Source organism: Sander vitreus, chromosome 11 (assembly GCF_031162955.1).
Source record: "Sander vitreus isolate 19-12246 chromosome 11, sanVit1, whole genome shotgun sequence".
In the NCBI taxonomy this organism is placed as follows: Eukaryota; Metazoa; Chordata; class Actinopteri; order Perciformes; family Percidae; genus Sander; species Sander vitreus.
The window spans coordinates 23,255,859-23,274,910 of NC_135865.1; the positions used below are offsets into that span (position 1 = coordinate 23,255,859).

The 19,052-nt window shown below is 42.9% G+C and overlaps 2 protein-coding genes across 2 annotated transcripts in view; one reads left to right on the forward strand and one right to left on the reverse strand.

The window, feature by feature from the left end:
- tsn (translin) lies at positions 1–4,075 on the forward strand. Its single transcript, XM_078262405.1, has 6 exons — positions 1–192; positions 884–977; positions 1,100–1,196; positions 1,791–1,906; positions 2,007–2,086; positions 2,661–4,075. Exons 1-6 carry the CDS (start codon positions 127–129, stop codon positions 2,889–2,891), a joined length of 684 nt encoding a protein of 227 aa, XP_078118531.1. The 5' UTR covers positions 1–126; the 3' UTR covers positions 2,892–4,075.
- Positions 4,076–5,136: 1,061 nt separating this feature from the next.
- Positions 5,137–19,052, reverse strand: part of arhgef49 (Rho guanine nucleotide exchange factor 49) — a 40,645-nt gene continuing 26,729 nt past the window's right edge. Inside the window, exons 4-8 of the mRNA XM_078262406.1 lie at positions 11,564–11,759; positions 10,013–10,226; positions 7,981–8,570; positions 7,504–7,649; positions 5,137–7,159 (exon numbers count right to left, since the gene is read on the reverse strand). Coding sequence (XP_078118532.1) covers positions 6,325–7,159; positions 7,504–7,649; positions 7,981–8,570; positions 10,013–10,226; positions 11,564–11,759 — 1,981 coding nt within the window. The 3' untranslated portion in view covers positions 5,137–6,324. The remainder of the gene's footprint in view (positions 7,160–7,503; positions 7,650–7,980; positions 8,571–10,012; positions 10,227–11,563; positions 11,760–19,052) is intronic.

Consider the following 19,052-nt stretch of genomic DNA (forward strand, 5'->3'; position numbering starts at 1 on the left):
CTCCCCGCGCCACACAAAGCGCGGAGGCAGAGGTGGCGTGCACGTTGATGTTTTTATGAATTAGCTTAGCTAGCTGCAAGACGGATCATCATCATCATCGTCCGGATAGCTTGACTCAAATCAAAAATGTCTGTCACCGAGATGTTCAGTTATATCCAGGGCTTTCTGAGCGCCGACCAGGACGTCAGAGAGGTATGAATGGACAGCCCGCTGCAAAGCTGCATACAATATTAGCTCTCAGAGACAGTTAGCTAGCGGATAACCGGAGCCAAATCATGTCAACACACATAATATATTTTTACCCCAGAAACCGCACTATAATAACAGAAGTCTTATTTATTAGCCAACAGCGCCTCCAATGATTGAATACGATAACTAGCTAGCCGTCTAACGTTATTTTATACAGGTTGATAAAATAGGTGTGTCACTTTTCCTAAAATATAAATTACATTAACGTTACGCTCTGCTGCCTGTCATCATTTTGTTCCACGTGCTTTAAATTGCGCCCGGTTTCGCCGAGAATGGTAACACGCAACTTCATCTAAAATATGGTCGATTTAATTCTGCTACTTATCTGACAAGTAAAGGTGTAGCTCTTTATCGTGTTTTTTTTGTTTGTTTGTTTTTTTACTGTTAACGTAACGTTATGGCATTACTCGCTTTAAATCGGCCCATGAACGTACACAATGTTAAGTTAATTCAAAATACGAAGTGGGTCTAATTTAAAAGAATAGCATTGCATTGACATGATTTGGCGTCAATGGTCCACTATAAGTGGGGTTTCTATCGTTAGGGGAGTTGGGTAGGTATCTGGTAATAGAAAAGACGTTATATTGGATTAAGACAAAGAAAAAACACACTTGTACTTGGACTTTGTTTGTAGGATATCCGTAAGGTGGTCCAGACACTGGAGCAGACTGCCAGAGAAATACTAACTGTACTCCAAAGTGTCCACCAACCATCTGGATTCAAAGAAAGTGAGCAGTACACACAGTATACACTGTTTTGACTGGCACTGATGGAATGATGTTTGCCTCTCCAATTTAGACTTGTCAATTTTAAAATTAATCTTTTTCTTTTTTTTTCTTCTCCTTTTTAGTTCCCAGTAAATGTGCAAAAGCACGGGAGTTGTTCTGCACAGTCAGGACACAAATTTGCAACCTCAAAACAAAATTTCCTGCGGAGCAGTATTACAGGTAGGAGCCACTTTAACAAAAGTTGCAGTTGGCAGCTTCCTACACAATCTGGACTGTGGTCACAACATCTACATCTTATAACTTATTCCCTGTTATATACAGTTCTTAACGTATATTATTTCTTTTCTTGTTTGTCAAGCAATTCTATTATGTTTACATTCTTGTTTTTTCATAGTTAATATTTAATAATAAGCTATTGCACTGTTCAATCCCTGCACTGTTCACTTTTGCACTACCACCATTGCACACAGTCTACCATAGCACCTTTTAACTCTTTACTTTTCTGTGAGTGATTTATATGTATGTGAAATATATGTGTGTTTGTTGTGTTATGGTTGTCTAAGCTACTGGATGCCTACATTTTCCCTCAGGATGAATAAACTATCTAAAGTATCTATCAATCGATTGGTCGATGGATGATTGATTGGAAGGGTTGTCGTCCGAAAATGTACTTTATAGTTCATTCATACAAAATTAATCTGCAGAAATGTGTGTATGTATCTACCCAGAACTCCCTGGAAAGCAGATACTGAGTGGATTATTGTGGCCAAGTGTTTTAGCTCTCATTCTCTGACCTGTTTGATCCCGCTTTAGGTTCCATGAACACTGGCGGTTTGTGCTGCAGCGCCTGGTTTTTTTAGCAGCCTTTGTTGTCTACCTGGAGAATGAAACTCTTGTGATTCGGGAGGAAGTGGCCAAGATACTCGGCAGTAGGTATCAGTTAATGTATTGCTGTGTAACTGTTACCAAGGAATGCAGCTTTATTTTTTTTATTTTTCTTCTTTTTTTCCTGCCTTCTTCACCCTACAGTTGAGGTGGTGCGAGAGAAAGGCTTTCACTTGGATGTAGAGGACTACCTGGCAGGTGTGCTGATCATGGCCAGTGAACTGGTAAGTCTATTGTCTGCTATCGTGTTACATCAAGAATATACTAAGGCTGACAGAAGGACACATTAGGGTTCCCCTGTGGCCTGGAGTTCTTCATGGGCCCCTATACGCTGTGCAATTTTGGGACTTAGCGGATTAAAGTTGACAGTCATGAGAGAAACTTTAAATATGTTGTTGTCAATCCAAAACGGTGGTCCTCGGTCACACTGTTGGACACGTCTACCGGCGGGCTGATTTAGAACTTTGACCTTGTCAAAATCCTGACAGTGTCAGAAATTTAGGACAAAACTCTCATAATTTGACTGCTGCTGTAACATAAGTCTACAAATGAACCAATCGGAACATGGCATGAATTCACTGACCAACCGGAACCTCAAGGTTGCTGTTAGCTCACAGTGTGTAGTGCATTATACAGCTTTCTAGTCCTATAAAATAATAAAATGACAGTGCCACAAAATTATGATATAATAGTTAATAATGATTTAAATTAAAAATGATTTCTCAATAAGCAATGGAACCTTGTACATGTAAGTTGAGTAACTCTGAGTTTAATTTGTGCTGTTGTTTGTTCCTCCAGTCGCGGTTGGCGGTAAACAGCGTCACAGCAGGAGACTACACCCGGCCGCTCCGCATCTCCAACTTCATCAACGAGCTGGACTCTGGCTTCCGCCTGCTCAACCTGAAGAACGACCCGCTGCGGAAGCGTTACGATGGCCTCAAGTACGACGTGAAGAAGATCGAGGAGGTGGTTTACGACCTTTCCATCCGCGGGCTGGCCAAGGAGGGCGAGACTGTCGGGGACAAGTAGAGCTCAGAGGCTGCTGCGCCTTACCCCGTCTGGAAGGCAAGACCCAGGGATCTGCCTGAGGCTCCAGCAGCTGAGGACAGCGTGTGCGAGTGTGCACGCGGGTATGAGTGTGTGTGTTTGCGAATGCATGCATGAGAGGTGCTTTAGATGGATGGCAGTGTGCCAGAAGGGGGGGGACAGAGACGTTGGCAGAGTTTGACACCCTCGTTCAAAACCGAAGGTTTAGTTTGTTGCTGGTTCTTGGAAATCTGTGTTCTCGGCTTCATCTTTTTCATCGTTATTGTTTCATTGAGTCGGTTTTGCAACTGTTCCGTCTAATTTGTAACAGTCAACATGTTATTATAAGATTACATTATACTGATGTTTAATTGGAGAAGTTGGGTGGAGATCGCTCAGAGTGGAGTGTTCCAGTCGCACACAGCTTCTTTTTTTTCTGGCTCTTTGTGTTTATTTGCAAAAAAAGAAAAGTGAAATGTGTTCACCAGATACACCTGGTTGTATTTCTTAAGACTCAACGTGTTATTGCACCCAAACAGATCCAGGAGCCTCATTTATAAAGGAAATGGTTGAACAGCCACATACATTTTACAGCATTCTTACCAGATGAGAGAAGAAAAGCCTCTGTTTGGATTTTGATCATTATCCCCTAACCTGCATATACCTAGTTTTTATTTTTTATAAATGAGGCTTCAGGAGCGGTAGAGCCAAAGAAATGGAGAAAAAAAAACGCACTTCACGTGGTATAAAGCTACTCTACGATTCCTTTTTTCATGTAATTTTTTTTTCAACAGCAAGGAAACCTTGCAGAGCAGTGCCAATGAATACAGTATGTCTGGGACATTTTAATATTTGTCGGGTGATTAAGCTTTCTCTGGAAATCCATGAGCGTACACGAAATAGTCAGAATATCATGTTCTGCATGTGATGTTTTAACTTTTTTTCTACTTGCAAACATGTCTTGAAGGTTTGTTTCTATTGTTGGCATCCATGCTTCTTATTGCTTCTAGACTGTAGTGGAGCTGGGTCGTATGTTCTAGGAAAAAAAAACGTTCACTCTTTCCATCTTGTGCTTTTTGTTTGCTGGAGTGATAAGTGCATTTCACTTGTACTGTATGTATTCCTGTCTTTGAATCAGTTGTCTTTAAAGATGCTTAAAATGACTGTAAATATATTTCTACACTCTACCTTTCCGTCTTCATCAGACTTTACAAATGAGCGTTTTGCACAGAAAAATACGAGCAAGGTCGTGTTTAAAATCTTTTAATATAATTCACAATATATTACATTGGGGAAATAATACATCAGGTCTTTCAAATGCAAATGAGGAAACAAAAGAAACTGTATTTTCAGCAGGCTCTGTTTTTCTTTTCTTTTTTCCATTTTGAAAGGGTTCATCTGAAACGGCATCCTCCGACAGCACAGGAGTATTAGTGTGGAGTTGAGCAGCCCTGCCCTCCAAAACAGTGATTTGCTACCTTTTTATTAGTGCTACTTCATAGCAAACATAAAACAGTATCAGTCTTAAATAGTGGTTTTGGTTTGATGACTGCGTTGTCTCGACCTGCTGAAATCAGCTTTGGTCAACTAGGTTCCTTCTGGAATGAAGAATTGTAAATAAGACTGGGTAACATGTTTTACCAGTCGTTATACTGGAAAACTTTTTATTACTGAATAATAAAGTGCATTAAAGAAAATAAAGCCTTCATAAATAAAAACACGCAAAAATAAGAGGATCAGGTTATCACATGAGCAGCCAGGGACTGTCAGAGGAATAATTACATTGCCTGTAAATTGGTCTCAAGTGCCGACAGAGGGCAGTCTAGTCTGTCTGTCAGAGATCAATGCTACTGTGACAGGTTGCAAATATTTCAGTATGTTTTAGCGTAACAGTAATATACCAAGGCACAACAGCTCATCGCTAGGTCACATAAAGGTAAAACTGTCATGACGAGATGGTTGAGTCAGTTAGACAGGGTTTTCCAACCTTTATCCCAAAATTGCCATGTCCCCAGCAGCTGGAGAGATTTCATGGCAACTTAAAAATAAAATATCTTTGCTTTATAGGGTCATGGGAAGAGGGTGGGATTATATAGGAATAATGACATATTTCAAACCTATTTAATTGAGTTCTAATTACAAATGTACAGTAATTTATTTAAAATTGCCAAACGTGTGCTTCTTCCAGTTTCTCAAATGTTGCTACTACCCCCCTCTTTTCTTTATAATCGTTAATTAAATAACTGTGGGTTTTAGACTATTAGTCAAACAAAACAAAGCATTAGAAGACTCTTCTTAGGGTCTTGGAATTTGAGATTGCCATTTTTCAATGTCGGACATTATTAGACCAAATGATTAAATCAGATAAATCAATAGTGCAAATAACTGCAGCCCTACAGCTACATCAAACATACACCTGTTCTGTCCCATGGCCCGGTCTGTGTGACCCTACATGGAGTCCTGAACACAAGGTTGAAAAACTGACAGTGGGGGAAACTGTAGTGTCCAACTTTACCTGTGTGACATGATGTTAACAGGAAACAGTTAAAGGAGACTGACTAGACTTGTCACAAACTGCTTTGATGGCACTAAAATGATCGTAACTCCAATTCCTTTGTGTCAGGACGATGGAGGGAAGCTTTAAGCCATAAACATGATTAGATTTGAGACTTTAATCTGCCACATCAAACTCAGTAACACCTGAACGCAGAACACTAAAGGGAATCTTGGAAAATGAAATGCATGTACAGTAGCTACTTATTTTGGAATTGGCAGAGATTATTGCTGTTATGTGAGTTCTCATTTAAACACAGTGATACAGGAGGTCTGCTCAGCCTGTCAGAGAGGCTCTGCTCAACTGCATCTCTGGCAGTGAAAGTTGCTGTACCGCCAACGTACAGTAGAGGGCGGCACACAGACAGTAGAGGGCAGTGACAACAAACAGAAACCACTGAACAAAGCTCTTGATCACATCTCCACCACTACATACCAAAAACTAATGTTTCCCTACCCACCGCCTTGTATAAAAAATTACATTACAATTTTTCTTTTTGCAGTCAGCCATGTTCAGTCATGCTTTTTAACACACTCCTTATTTACTGAAACACAGCTCTCTTTCTCCAAGAGCAAACAGTCTTTACAATCAAGGCTGACAAGCACAGCCCAAGTTTTTTGGTTGTCCAAGAATCTGATATTTTCTTTCAATGTTAACAACTTGAATCTTCACACACAACTTCATGACAGTATGGCGCACTTATAACTTTGTAAGAAAAAAGTGCTATATCTTCCATTTACTTTGAGAACGATTTTTTACTGAAATCTAACATGTTTTAACAATGGCGTTACTCCAAAATGCTTCTTGTTGCCAGTTTAGTTTTGCAGTAGAAGGATTCAGGTTATTTACAGTGTAACAAAGGCGGGGGGGCGGTGGTTAGTCTCAGGAGCGGGTCTGGTTTGTGTTGATCATGATGTTGGGCAAAGCATTGCGTCTTTTCCTCCAGGTGCCCAAGTCTCGAGTGTATCTCTTAATCTGATGGAACCACTGCTGGGTGCGAGATTTGTCCGAGGCGCGGAAAACAAAAGACTCCCGCCGAATATCGAGCACCTCGAAGGTATCCTCACAGTCCGGATCTGTCGACACCACACAGTTTCCCAGACGGATGGGCTCTCTCAGCACTGTGAACTTCCCGCTGCTCTTGTCCTTGATTATAACTAGCACTCCGTCTCTAATGCTGTCACCACCACCTTCTCCCTGATCCCCCCGTGCCCCCAGCTCGGTGCCCTGTCCTGGGGCTTCACCGGCTCGTTGTATCCTCACCATCAGCAGACTCTGGACATTTTGGAACTTGAGGGCCTTGGTGCCCTTCTTCACCCACTGACCATCTGCCGGCTGGGACAACTGGAGGGGTCCCTCCATGACAAATCGTGTGTTTTCTCTGGCCCAGCCCACTGTCTTCATCGACACCTCTCGCATCTCAATGTTGATGACCTCCCGGTTTTTGCGGCTGTCGCGGCGGAACGAGCGGAGGGACCAGGTGACGCCGTTGCCCTCCTGCTTGGTCTTCATGTTGATGTGCTCCAGATGGGATTCCACCCGGCTCTTGGCCTCACGGAGACGCGCGTAGTCGGGGTGGCATTCGGAAGTGACCTTAATGATGCGGCTCAGTAGAAGTGGGTATTTAGTGACACGCTGGAGGGGCGCCATGAGGAAGGAGCGCAAGTTCATACGACGCAGTGCTGTGTTGTCATTCTGGGAAACATCCAGGAAGATTCTAAAAAGACAGAACGAGAGAAAATGAAGTTGAAAACAGAGGCATTCTGTGCACGTCCTGGGAAAACTCTTAAGAAGCTGATTAATGGGAATCACAGGACAGCCTGACTCATGGGTGAGCTGAAGTTCTGTCTAAAAATATGAATCATTGCAGCTCTCAAAATAGAACTTCTTCTGAATAAGTGATAAGCCGCTGTCTTCTCCATTAAGATTAATTATACATAACAGTCGTGGCAGGAACTAGAGAAAGCTCCCAGAGTAACTTTTCCAACACACACACACACACACACACACACACACACACACACACACACACACACACCTTATAGGCTACTTTTTGTATACCTGAGCAGCTCTTTCTCCTTCTCCAGTGTGTTGAGCAAGTTGACCGAGGTGGACTGCTGCAGGCAGTATGTCTGGAAGGCAGGCAGCATGTTGACGAACTCCAGAAAGATCTCTCCTATGTACACTGTGAGCAGATCCTCATCTCCCTGAGGGACAGTTAAATGTGTTCAGCCACCAAACATTATAAGAATGCCAACCCACAAGCATACACCAAGCTCAGCACAGCAGTGACTGGGGAGTTTAGTCTCTATACAGGACAGGTCAATGCTGGGGTGGAGGAGGTAGGGCTTATGAAATGCTTTATGAACAGCAAGTGATTGCTGCAGTTACAGCAGACATTGGCTTTTAGGTAGGGCAGGGTACCGAATTCAATACTTTTTAGGCACCGACCGAATTGTGTGTGTGTGTGTGTGTGTGTGTGTGTGTGTGTGTGTGTGTGTGTGTGTGTGAGAGAGAGAGAGAGAGAGAGTGGGTCACCTGGTCAAAGGCCTGGTCGATGCTGTCCTGCAGGTGTTCAGTGAAGCGGTCGTTGACGTCTATCAGCTCCTGAACGTTGCTAAACACCACAATGAGCTGCTCAGCGGTCAGCAGCCCAGCACTCTGCATGGGGCAGTAAAACTCCTCCTTGATGATCCGCAGGTCCTCGCCGTAGCTCGACTCTGTGTTCAGAAACTCCAGGATGGCTTCCTTGCGCTCGGTGCGCAACTTGGAGCAACGTTCACACATGCGCTCTCCTCGCTCTTTGGAGGCCCCGTCCCTCATTCCACAGTCTGGACAGGGTCTCTGGGCCTCCCAGGCTCTGAGAGAGGCAGATGGTCTCTTCCAGGTGCGGGACAGTCCCGGGCCAATGCCGCTGTCCACGCGTTCCACCTCGGCTCCCCGGTTTCTGCGGTAACGGCGAGGCTCGCTGTCCTCCTCCTCCCGCTCATCACTGAGGCCTACCACTCCGCTGTCGACGCTCAGGCTGCTGATGGTGCTCCAGCGATGCTGCCCGGAGCGAGTCACACCCAGACCTGCCTGGCGCTCCTCACCAGGGGGCTCTGAGCGACCACGAATTGCTGCTGGAGCTGGAGAGAGAGAGAGGTGGAGATGGTCAGATTCATTAGTGCTCATGATGTTTATGGATTTACTCTACACAGTATTTGTTATTCACACTTGCATGGAGACACACACACACACACACACACACACAATTTATAGCCTCCCTAATGGATGCCCATTTAATCTGGACTAGTCATTACTGGTCATGTCAAAACGAAGAAACTGTTATAGATATCATCTTTCTCCAATAATGTGATCCCTAACCCTCTAGTCGAGGACTTAACCTTTGTCCCTATGCTTGTCAATACTATTGTGCATGCGTTTAAACCTAAACAGAGAGACTGTATGTGTTTGCTGAGACAAGGTTTCAAATGTTTTATTTAAACACCTGGCTCATTAAACAGGTGCTATCTTAATTATGTATTAATGCACTGGATGATGATAATGTTTTGGTAATAAGGAAAAAAAAAAACTATTTCTGGTGTGTATACTGTTTTACTTTAAGAGCAACAAGGTCATCATTAGCATATGCCAGCCATATTGACTGACATTCTGTGGCGTCAAAGAGCTTCTGTTGACAGGGAAGAGCACAGTATTAGCAGGGGAACGCTGGGGAGGTGAGGTGAGGACAGAGTGCAAAGGCCAACATATTCAGAGACAAGCATGACACTAAGTTGCATGAGAGAAACAAAACAAATGCAGCTCTAAACAGTCGTATTGTTTTGAAAAATGCGAGGCATTGTAATGTCAGGCTTAGTCGGAGGTTCATTTACAATTGAGGGTGATTCACCTTCCCTAAATATTAAAGGGAGACAGGTAGGGAGGAGGAACTAACAAAAAGATGCTAATGAGTTGGGTTATGGGAAATGTACCATCCAGTGTTTTTGTAGCTTGATCCATATTAGGGACTCAAAGTACAAAATATCTCTCTCTGTTGGGCATTTTAGGCCTTTATTATATAGGACAGCTGAAGATGTGAAAGGGGAGAGAGAAGGGGAATGACATGCAGCAAAAGGCCACAGGTCAGAGTTGAACCTGCAGCCAACAAGGACTAAGCCTTTGTACATGGGGCGCACACTCTACCAGGTGAGCTATCCAGGCGTCCCACTGAAAGACTCTTTTAAACCGATTTTCGTGACGTTTGGTAAAAAGGTAGGCTCAAGGAATGATCAATGGCCTAATGAATCATTGATCAAATGATAAACATGGGCATACCACTTATAAAGCACTGCTTCAGGACAAATATTTCAGGATAGGCCACACTGCTCATTTTTACCTATACAGCTTGTCCACAACTGTGAATTATTTTATTTTGGTGCATAAAACATTCGGCTAAACCAGAAAAGTTTGTTGTTTTACTGTAAGTACAATGAATACAATACAATGGATTACATACAGAAAACCGATCAAACACTGTGACAACAACAAAGTGACACAGTTGTCAACCATGTGTGTGTCACGTACTCACCGCTGTCTCTGTCTCTGTCGCGGTCTCTGCGATGGCCGTGGAGTCGGGCTGCTGCAGCGATCTTCATCTCCAGCTGTTTGCGCTTGGAGGCGTCGGCTGGCATGGGATCGCTGTAGTGGGGCCGGAGACGGCACTCACGCTGCGCCCTCACCGTCTCAGCCAGCTCATAGGCTGCGTCCGAGCTGGAGCGCCTGCAGCCCAGACTGGTGTGCTGCTGGTTGGAAGGACATGTGTGTCAATCAAACGGTTATGTTGCTATAGCAACAGATGAAGAAGGGCAAAACTCTCTGAGGAGATAAGGTGAAAATGAAGAGAGAAATCACAGCTTGTGGAGCTGTGTGTGCGTCTGTGTGATGAGTTGTCATATCACCATGTTCACTGTCATGACATAATTACATAACAAATGTTGGTTATCTCTCTGATCCCAGCTTGTAGAACTTACAAGAATCCAAATTTCATACTGAGACGCAGCACTAATCGTCTGCCAAGTTTTGTAACGGAGTCTAAACACAACATGGCCACACACCCAGAAATCTGCTCTTATCACAACTTGAAACCACCCAGCCTTGAAGATGAGAGATGTCCCCCTAGTGACAATTCAAAGCATTTCCAAGCTTTTTTTTGACATAAAGCAAGGAATTCCCCGACATACTGCAGCATTCTGCACCGACAAACGATCATCACGTGGCTTTTAAAAATCCTTTTAGGGTCTATCAAGCCCCAAAGAGTTGACCTAAGATGGAAAGTTCAAAGGTCATCGCTATGACACGCGACTCCTCACCCCAGATGCATCGTCCATATCCATTGCATTTGATGATATTGGCTTTACATGAAAGATTACCTCCACAAACAGCTACACATTATGGAAAGACTCAGGAAGGTTTTCATCGCTCTAAACCAGAGAACAACATGATATATAGCTTGCAGCAATCAGGTAAAATGAAAGAGAATAATTCATGTTCCGCCGAATTATCAAATTGCAGCCCTCGCTTTACGAATGCAGAGGAAGGGTCGATTGTAGATTCACAGCCAAAACATGAGAAAGGCAAGAAGCAAAACGCACCCCGACATCTGCTTTCTAAACTACCTACGGCCTTGTAGCATGCAAGCAAGATGTGACTTCATGTCAGTCCGGCTCCTCTGTTCTGCAGATGCAGAGAGGAGCACAATGCTAGCTGGAACTGAGGCTGGTGTCAAGCTGCAGCCAGCCAGCAGAGAGGAGTCATGCGGAGAGTAGGAATGAAGCGCTAGGGTACCGGCAATCGACTGCTGGAGGGGGGCTTAATCCTCTTTTTACTGAAACCTCAGATGTCGAGCTGCTACTGGAAGACAGCGCGCTGCATGCTCGTTCTTGTCTTAACAAATACCTCTGCATCAGTATGTGTGAGTGATGTGCATGTGTGTCGCAGTCCCTTTGCTTGTCATCCTTAAATACCAATAGATCTATGCGTTTCTGTACACTGCGACGAAACGATGAAAAGCGCAGAGCAAATACACGCACAGACGACACATTTAAGACATAAAAACATCAAAATGAAAAAGAATCCTTACGCATTCTCGTGCTTCCTCTCTTCCTCCTCCTCCTGCAGGCGTCTCGTCGCCAGCCTCGGCTCTGCAGGCCGTTGCCGACGTTGCCATGGCAACGGCGGAGGGCTGACAGTCGGCCAAGGGGGTGGTGATGTCACAGCCTCCGTCCCAGTCACCTGACAGCCTGACGGGGGCCTCGGCGGAGATCTCTGCACTGCAGCTGGTGGAGAGAAGAGGAGACGGCGGTACAGAGGGGGAGAGAGATGGATGGAGAGAGGGGAGGGGAGTGAAGGAGAAGGATAAGGGGAAGAAGAGAAGATAAGGAGAGGGAGAGAGCGAAAGAATGGGAGGAAGAGATGTAGGAGAAGGGAAAGGGGGAGGAGGATAGAAGCAGAATGTGGGAAAGAGGAAGTAAATTAGGAAAGAGGAAAAGTCAAAGGAGGGAGAACGAAAACGCAGGAGGGAGAGGATGGTTGAAATTATAATTCTGGCACAGTTCTCTTCTTCTTACAGCATCCCTTTCATACATTCTTCCCTCTCAAGCTCACATGCCTCTTTGCTTCCTGCTGTGTCTTCCTCTATTCCCACCACTCACCCTCCTCCTCTTCTTTTTAACCCCCAAATCAATGCCTCTCCTCCCTTCCTACCCCCCCAACCCTCAACCCCTCCTCAGGAGGACAGCAATTAGACACATCAGCGGACATTAACACCTGAACCCCTGGACAACAGGGACACTGCCAGTACAACACACAAAACCACATAGAGGAATAATACTTTTTCTTCATTCCTTTGTCTGATAAGTGTGGATCCATTCTTGCAGCACACAGCCAGCATGATCTGAGACAGCCCACAAAGGCAAAAACACACTGTACTACCACTGTACACTAAAATTGCACTTTACTGAAATGCACATACCCATAAGCACAAACCACAAATACATGCCTGCAGGAATTATGCATGCATTTGTAAGAGCACATAACAAACACATACAGCAGAGACCAGAGGACTGTGCACCCTATAGCAGTCAAATTCTGACCATGAACCGCAATGTGCCGGGGACATTTGTTGCAAGTCATTCTCCATCCCTCTCTAAGCCCTCATTTCCTGTCCAATCTCTCTACTGAAAAGGCAAAAAAAAAATGCCACAAAATAGTAAAGTCTAAGCAGCTTCGTGGCAGACCTGTCTCCCCATTTTACTTAAAGCTGTATTTATTTTGATGGCCACTTGGGGGAGAGACGACCACCACAACACACACTTCTGACAACGCCTTTTAAAGTTGTTATGGTGAACATCCAGTCGACACAAAGCAACATGATCAATCATTTGGAGTCGTGCTTCTGGACACCTGATGAATATAAGTCTAATATCCAATCTCCTTTTAGCTCTGGTTTGGCCTCCACAACGGTGTAGATTTGGTTTCGGTGGTGGGGGGACACATGAGGTCAAGACCTTCTTCAAAAACCAAACAAAACAAATCCAAACTGTAATATGTGCATGCTATATCCTGCGTTTATATATTTATATCATTCTAGCAACATTTTACAATGGAATTGGTTATCAGGCTTTCCTAATAAATAGTCTAATAATAATAAAAAATAAAAAAAAAGCTTTTTTAATTTTAAACACTAACAAAACGTAAAAGGTTTTGTTAATGGAGACTGATACTTTATGATTTATAAATGTTGCAATAATGTTGACAGGTTGTTGTTTTTTGGGAGAATTCTGACTATAAATAATAACATACATTTAAATTATTTGTTTAACACAAAAACCCAAAGGGGTTTGCAGTATTTTCACAGCCCTGAGTAGTGCCTGTAGATCTTTCTCTCAGGTATAACTTCCACCAATCAGAGAGTAGAGCTGTAGCATCTATACTGTAGCCTGAAAGGCTGCTTGTAAAGCTTAATTACTGAGAATGCACAGATGGACGTGTCAACAGATGGACATACCAAGATTTTTATCAACATCTCTGCCCTGGATTCTGGCAGCTGGACAGTATGAAGATTCAGTTTAGAGAGATTTTAGTGAGTAAATCAAACTGAATTCTTAAAACTGAGGGGGAAAAACAGTAAATGTCCTATCAAACCAAAAGTATGAGCAAAAAGAGGCTATAAAAGCTAATAACTCCGTCTGGGTTCCTCACAGAGATTCCTTTCACATTATATGTAGTCATATTGATGAGTAAAGCTTTAAATTAATGCACCCATCTTTAAATTCTTCTTTCACACATTAGGGGCTTTCTGACCGGAGGGATTTTTGCAGTTCTTAGAACTAAACGTTCCTAGAACGCTTTTTTCGTCGTGTTCCAACAGGAAAAATTTGGGGATTTTTAAGTTCCTCTGGCCGCAGTAGCGTACTTTTTTAGCTCCTACTTCAGAGCAGGGTCTTTTCACTTTTCCCTTTTCCTAGGTGTACTTGATTGGTCCAACTTATAAGTCACGCCCACTGCCAACTCGGAAACTTGCAGACAGAGCAACAACGGGACATTTTTAACAATTTTCACCATCCTATTCATCATTAAATTCACTTCTGACAACGTTTTAGGCGAGAAATTAACTGTTTAGATTTCGAATATAGGCAGTCTTGCGAAAATTGATGCCGAATTGACAATTTGCTTCAAGGTTTTCGGAGTTGAGAAGCTCCATGAAGTGAGGCGACAGCCAGCAAGCGCCTGCCCCGGCCTCTAGCTCGTCGCTCGGCCAGTCATGCTCAGACACCTCGCTGTGAGCTGGAGGTCTCTCAGACCGCTCTCGTAAATAAGAGGCTTTTATTTCGCCGTTGACGGTTCGTTTGTTTAAATATCACAACACACGTCCAATCAGAAGATTAACGGGAACCTGTGGTTAACTGTCTTTTCGGAGTTAAACTCCACAAGCGTGTTCTGCGGCTTGCCGTCACACACACACACACACACACACACACACACACACACACACACCGCAGCAGCAGCAGCAGGAGGCAGAGGCGGGGTCTGTTCCGAGTATAATAAAGCCCCGTCTGTGTTGAGCAAAACATTGCGTGAATTACTACGAGAATGGACGGAATGCGGAACTCGGAAAAGTGGACTGATGCGGAGGTGCAAGCACTGCTGGCCATGTACGGCCTCCTCCATGCTGCTTTGTTGTTGTTGTATGTGGCGCTAAGGTCTAGTGACGATGCTATAAAGACTGTTGCCGTGCTTGCGTCACTCCCTTACCCCTCCTACCAGTCCCTATGGCCACTTGGCCAGTGGGAATGCAAACGGAAAAAAAGATTTTGGGGGAGAGTAGTTCTTAGAACTGCTTAGAAGTGTACTTTTAAGAAGTACTAGCCGGTCGGAAAGCACCTATTATTAACAACAGGAACTATATACATTGTATTAATTTTTTTTTCTCAAACACTGGTGAGCTTTACAGTCCAGCAGGCACAAGTGTGAAACACAATATCATTGCAAGAAAAAAAAAAACCTACTGTTACAGCAATTTTAGAAAATTATTATATTTTTTTTGTTTGTGGTTCTTTATTGGCTCAGCGGGTTTAAAAGGCCCAGGGGTCAAAACCCTTAACAAAGTCTAAACAATGTCTGGCTCTCAGAATGAAAGAAAGGCTGTACTGTACATTCCTGAAATATTGACTTTTCCCCCCCAAAGTGGTATATGTAACAAGAGAGGAGATGGCTAGTCTCAGGAGCAGGTGGGGTTAGCGTTGCTCATGGCATGGCTTTATGGTTTTATCAAACAGCACCTATACATTTGGTGATATTGGCTCCTGAGCTTGAATGTAATGTTGCATGTATATGTTTCTTGTCATGTCCACAGTAAACATAATTGTTTTTTAGCAGTTAAACTGCGGCTGTTACTGTGGCTGCTGTATAGACGAATGTTTGCATTTTCTTTGTCCAATTCCAATCTCTTAAACTGCCCTTATTGTTTGTTTTAAATAGGGTTGTAACTACAGCTCATGTCCTTTATTGACCAATCTGTCAACTTCTTTTATTTATTAATTTATACATTGTTGTTGGAAATTAGTGACCAATAAATAACCCAGAAGCCAAGGTGACATCTTCAAATTGCTTGTTTTGATACAGATAATCAATTTACACGGATATAAAACAAATAATCAAATTACATTTGAGAAGCAGGGGCCAGAGAATGTTGGATGGATATTTGCTTGCTAAATGACATAAACAATTAACTGATTACTGTCAATCCATTAATTAATTAATTGTTCCAGCACTAGGTATTAACCTCTGCTATGATATGCAGTTCACTACGGCCTGTTACGTATCCTCAAATATCCCTGTGGCGATTTAACATGAGGTCTCATTATTCAAATGCTTCTTACATAACTGTCTTTTCTGAGCTCTGTCCCTCCCAAACCAGTTAAATTGCTGAGCTCTTGGTGGACACGTCAACTTTGGCTCGCACACATTTTTCATAATAAACTACAGCAAACCCTGGGAACCTGTACTAATTTGTGTTACACAAGTAATCACCAAAGCCAGCACAGTACAGATGAAAGGTGTCCAGATGTCCTATTTAAACTGTTGCCAGTGTGTCAAAAAGGCAGGTATAAATAATGCAGTTTTGATTACGCAGCTCTAAAGATTCCAACGGGTTTTTCCTCGGACAAACTGCCACACTGTCATTAAATGCCTTTCCTTCACAGTATGAGCTGTCACATTGCGGATGATGCATGGGAAGTAATAACCTGCAGCTTAATTCATCAAGGAACCAGTGTATGTGATAGATCACCGCGCAACACGGCACTATGTGACATTGAAATTAGCCTGGCTGTCATTTCCGCTGATGCATATCACTCCAATGAAATATATTTATGAGTGTGCATCTAATAGAGACAAATAAATAGAAACGGTTAGATACAGTGGACACATGCCTCCCTCCACATGCTTTACATAACTGGTGCACCTTCACTGCAGTATACAATAAACTCGGAGATGCTTTCACTTCTATAAAACCCTCCTAGGTGAAATAATATGAATATTACTGTAATAATACAACTAGAGCTGTATTGTGCTCTGTATGATAGTTTGGCTGCATGATACATTTACAACAAAGACAAAGAAAGAAATACCTCAGGCTGCAGAGATCACACAGAATACAGTCATGTTTAATTAATAAATCTCCAAGTACTAAAATATTCACAGAGCCTCAAGTCAAATTTAAATCACAGGGGGGAGCGTACGGTGTAGTGCATTTTGGGTGCTTTTTGAACATAAAAGATCAATCCACTTGGGATAAACAATGTTGAACGTGAGCTGCTGGGGGTGTCAATAGGCTCTATGAGAAGGCTGCATCAGTGCTGAAATGATTAGTTGACTAATCAATTGGGAGAACAGAAGGTAAGATAATCGTTTAAATTATTAATCGAGCAAAATACTAAACACTCTGGTTCGAGCTTCTTAAATGTGAGAATTTGCTGCTTTTCTCTGTTTTACATCATCGCCACCTAAAAATATTTTAGTTTTAGCCTTGCTAACGACATGACCTTAGAGATGGCAATGTGAGTCATTTTGGTCGAGACTGAAATATATAAACAACTATTAAATGGATTGCCATGACATTTTATACAGACATTCAGAGTCTCTCAAGAGGCTGAATTACATTGGTGATTGTGTTAGTTTTTTAGTTTTTGTTACAACAATAACTGATCGAATTGTCATTACATTTTTAACAGAAATTCATGGCCCCCTCAGGATGATTTTCAATAACTTTACTAATCCTCTGACTTTTCATCTAGTGCCATCATCAGCTCAAAACTTAAATTTGTCCAATATAGCCTCAAAGATCCTTGAGCGTGTGATTAGATAAAACAAGGAATTTAAAGACATAATTTTGGGCATGTTTCACCATTTTGACTATATACAGTGGGGCAAAAAAGTATTTAGTTAGCCACCAATTGTGCAAGTTCTCCCACTTAAAACGATGAGAGAGGCCTGTAATTTTCATCATAGGTACACTTCAACTATGAGAGACAAAATGAGAAAAAAATAATCCAGAAAATCACATTGTAGGATTTTAATGAATTTATTTGCAAATTATGGTGGAAAATAAGTATTTGGTCAATAACAAAAGTTCATCTCATTACTTTGTTATATACCCTTTGTTGGCAATGACAGAGGTCAAACGTTTTCTGTAAGTTTTCACACACTGTTGCTGGTATTTTGGCCCATTCCTCCATGCAGATCTCCTCTAGAGCAGTGCTGTTTTGGGGCTGTCGCTGGGCAACACGGACTTCCAACTCCCTCCAAAGATTTTTTTATGGGGTTGAGATCTGGAGACTGGCTAGGCCACTCCAGGACCTTGAAATGCTTCTTGGATGCAACTCAGCATTCTTTCCCCTCCAAACACGACGAGTTGAGTTTTTACCAAAAAGTTCTATTTTGGTTTCATCTGACCATATGACATTCTCCCAATCCTCTTCTGGATCATCCAAATGCTCTCTAACAAACTCCAGACGGGCCTGGACATGTACTGGCTTAAGCAGGGGGACACGTCTGGCACTGCAGGATTTGAGTCCCTGGCGGCGTAGTGTGTTACTGATGGTAGCCTTTGTTACTTTGGTCCCAGCTCTCTGCAGGTCATTCACTAGTTCCCCCTGTGCGGTTCTGGGATTTTTGCTCACCCTTGTGATCATTTTGACCCCACGGGGTGAGATCTTGCGTGGAGCCCCGGATCGAGGGAGATTATTAGTGGTCTTGTATGTCTTCCATGTTCTTATAATTGCTCCCACAGTTGATTTCTTCACACCAAGCTGCTTACCTATTGCAGATTCAGTCTTCCCAGCCTGGTGCAGGTCTACAATTTTGTTTCTGGTGTCCTCCCTTTTGGAGTGTGACTGTTTGAGGTTGTGGACAGGTGTCTTTTATACTGATAACAAGTTCAAACAGGTGCCATTAATACAGGTAACGAGTGGAGGACAGAGGAGCCTCTTAAAGAAGAAGTTACAGGTCTGTGAGAGCCAGAAATCTTGGTTGTTTGTAGGTGACCAAATACTTATTTTCCCGAGGAATTTGCAAATAAATTCCTTAAAAATCCTACAATGTGATTTTGCCTCTCATAGTTGAAGTGTACCTATGATGAAAATTACAGGCCTCTCTCATCTTTTTAAGTGGGAGAACTTGCACAATTGGTGGCTGACTAAATCATTTTTTGCCCCACTGTGTAAATATATATATATATATATATATCATAAAAAATAACCGTTAGTTGCAGTCCAAGACAGCAGCTCTGCAATTTCACATATTGAACATATATACAAAGACACACACACAGCAGTTATTTTTCCGCTGCCTTCATGCAGTCGAGCTTCAGACATCAATCATCCCTTCTAGCAGTGCAGACAAAGAAGCGACAGTCAGTGGAGAGTCCTGTCAGGCAGGGAAAGATACCGTCTATATCTCCCATCTATCACAGCCTGCAGAGAGGTGGAGTTTATATTCTTTAACAAGCCTTATCAAGTAGCTCCTTTGTGCTCAGGGTCTAATATTTACAATGCATGGAGGCCTGGACC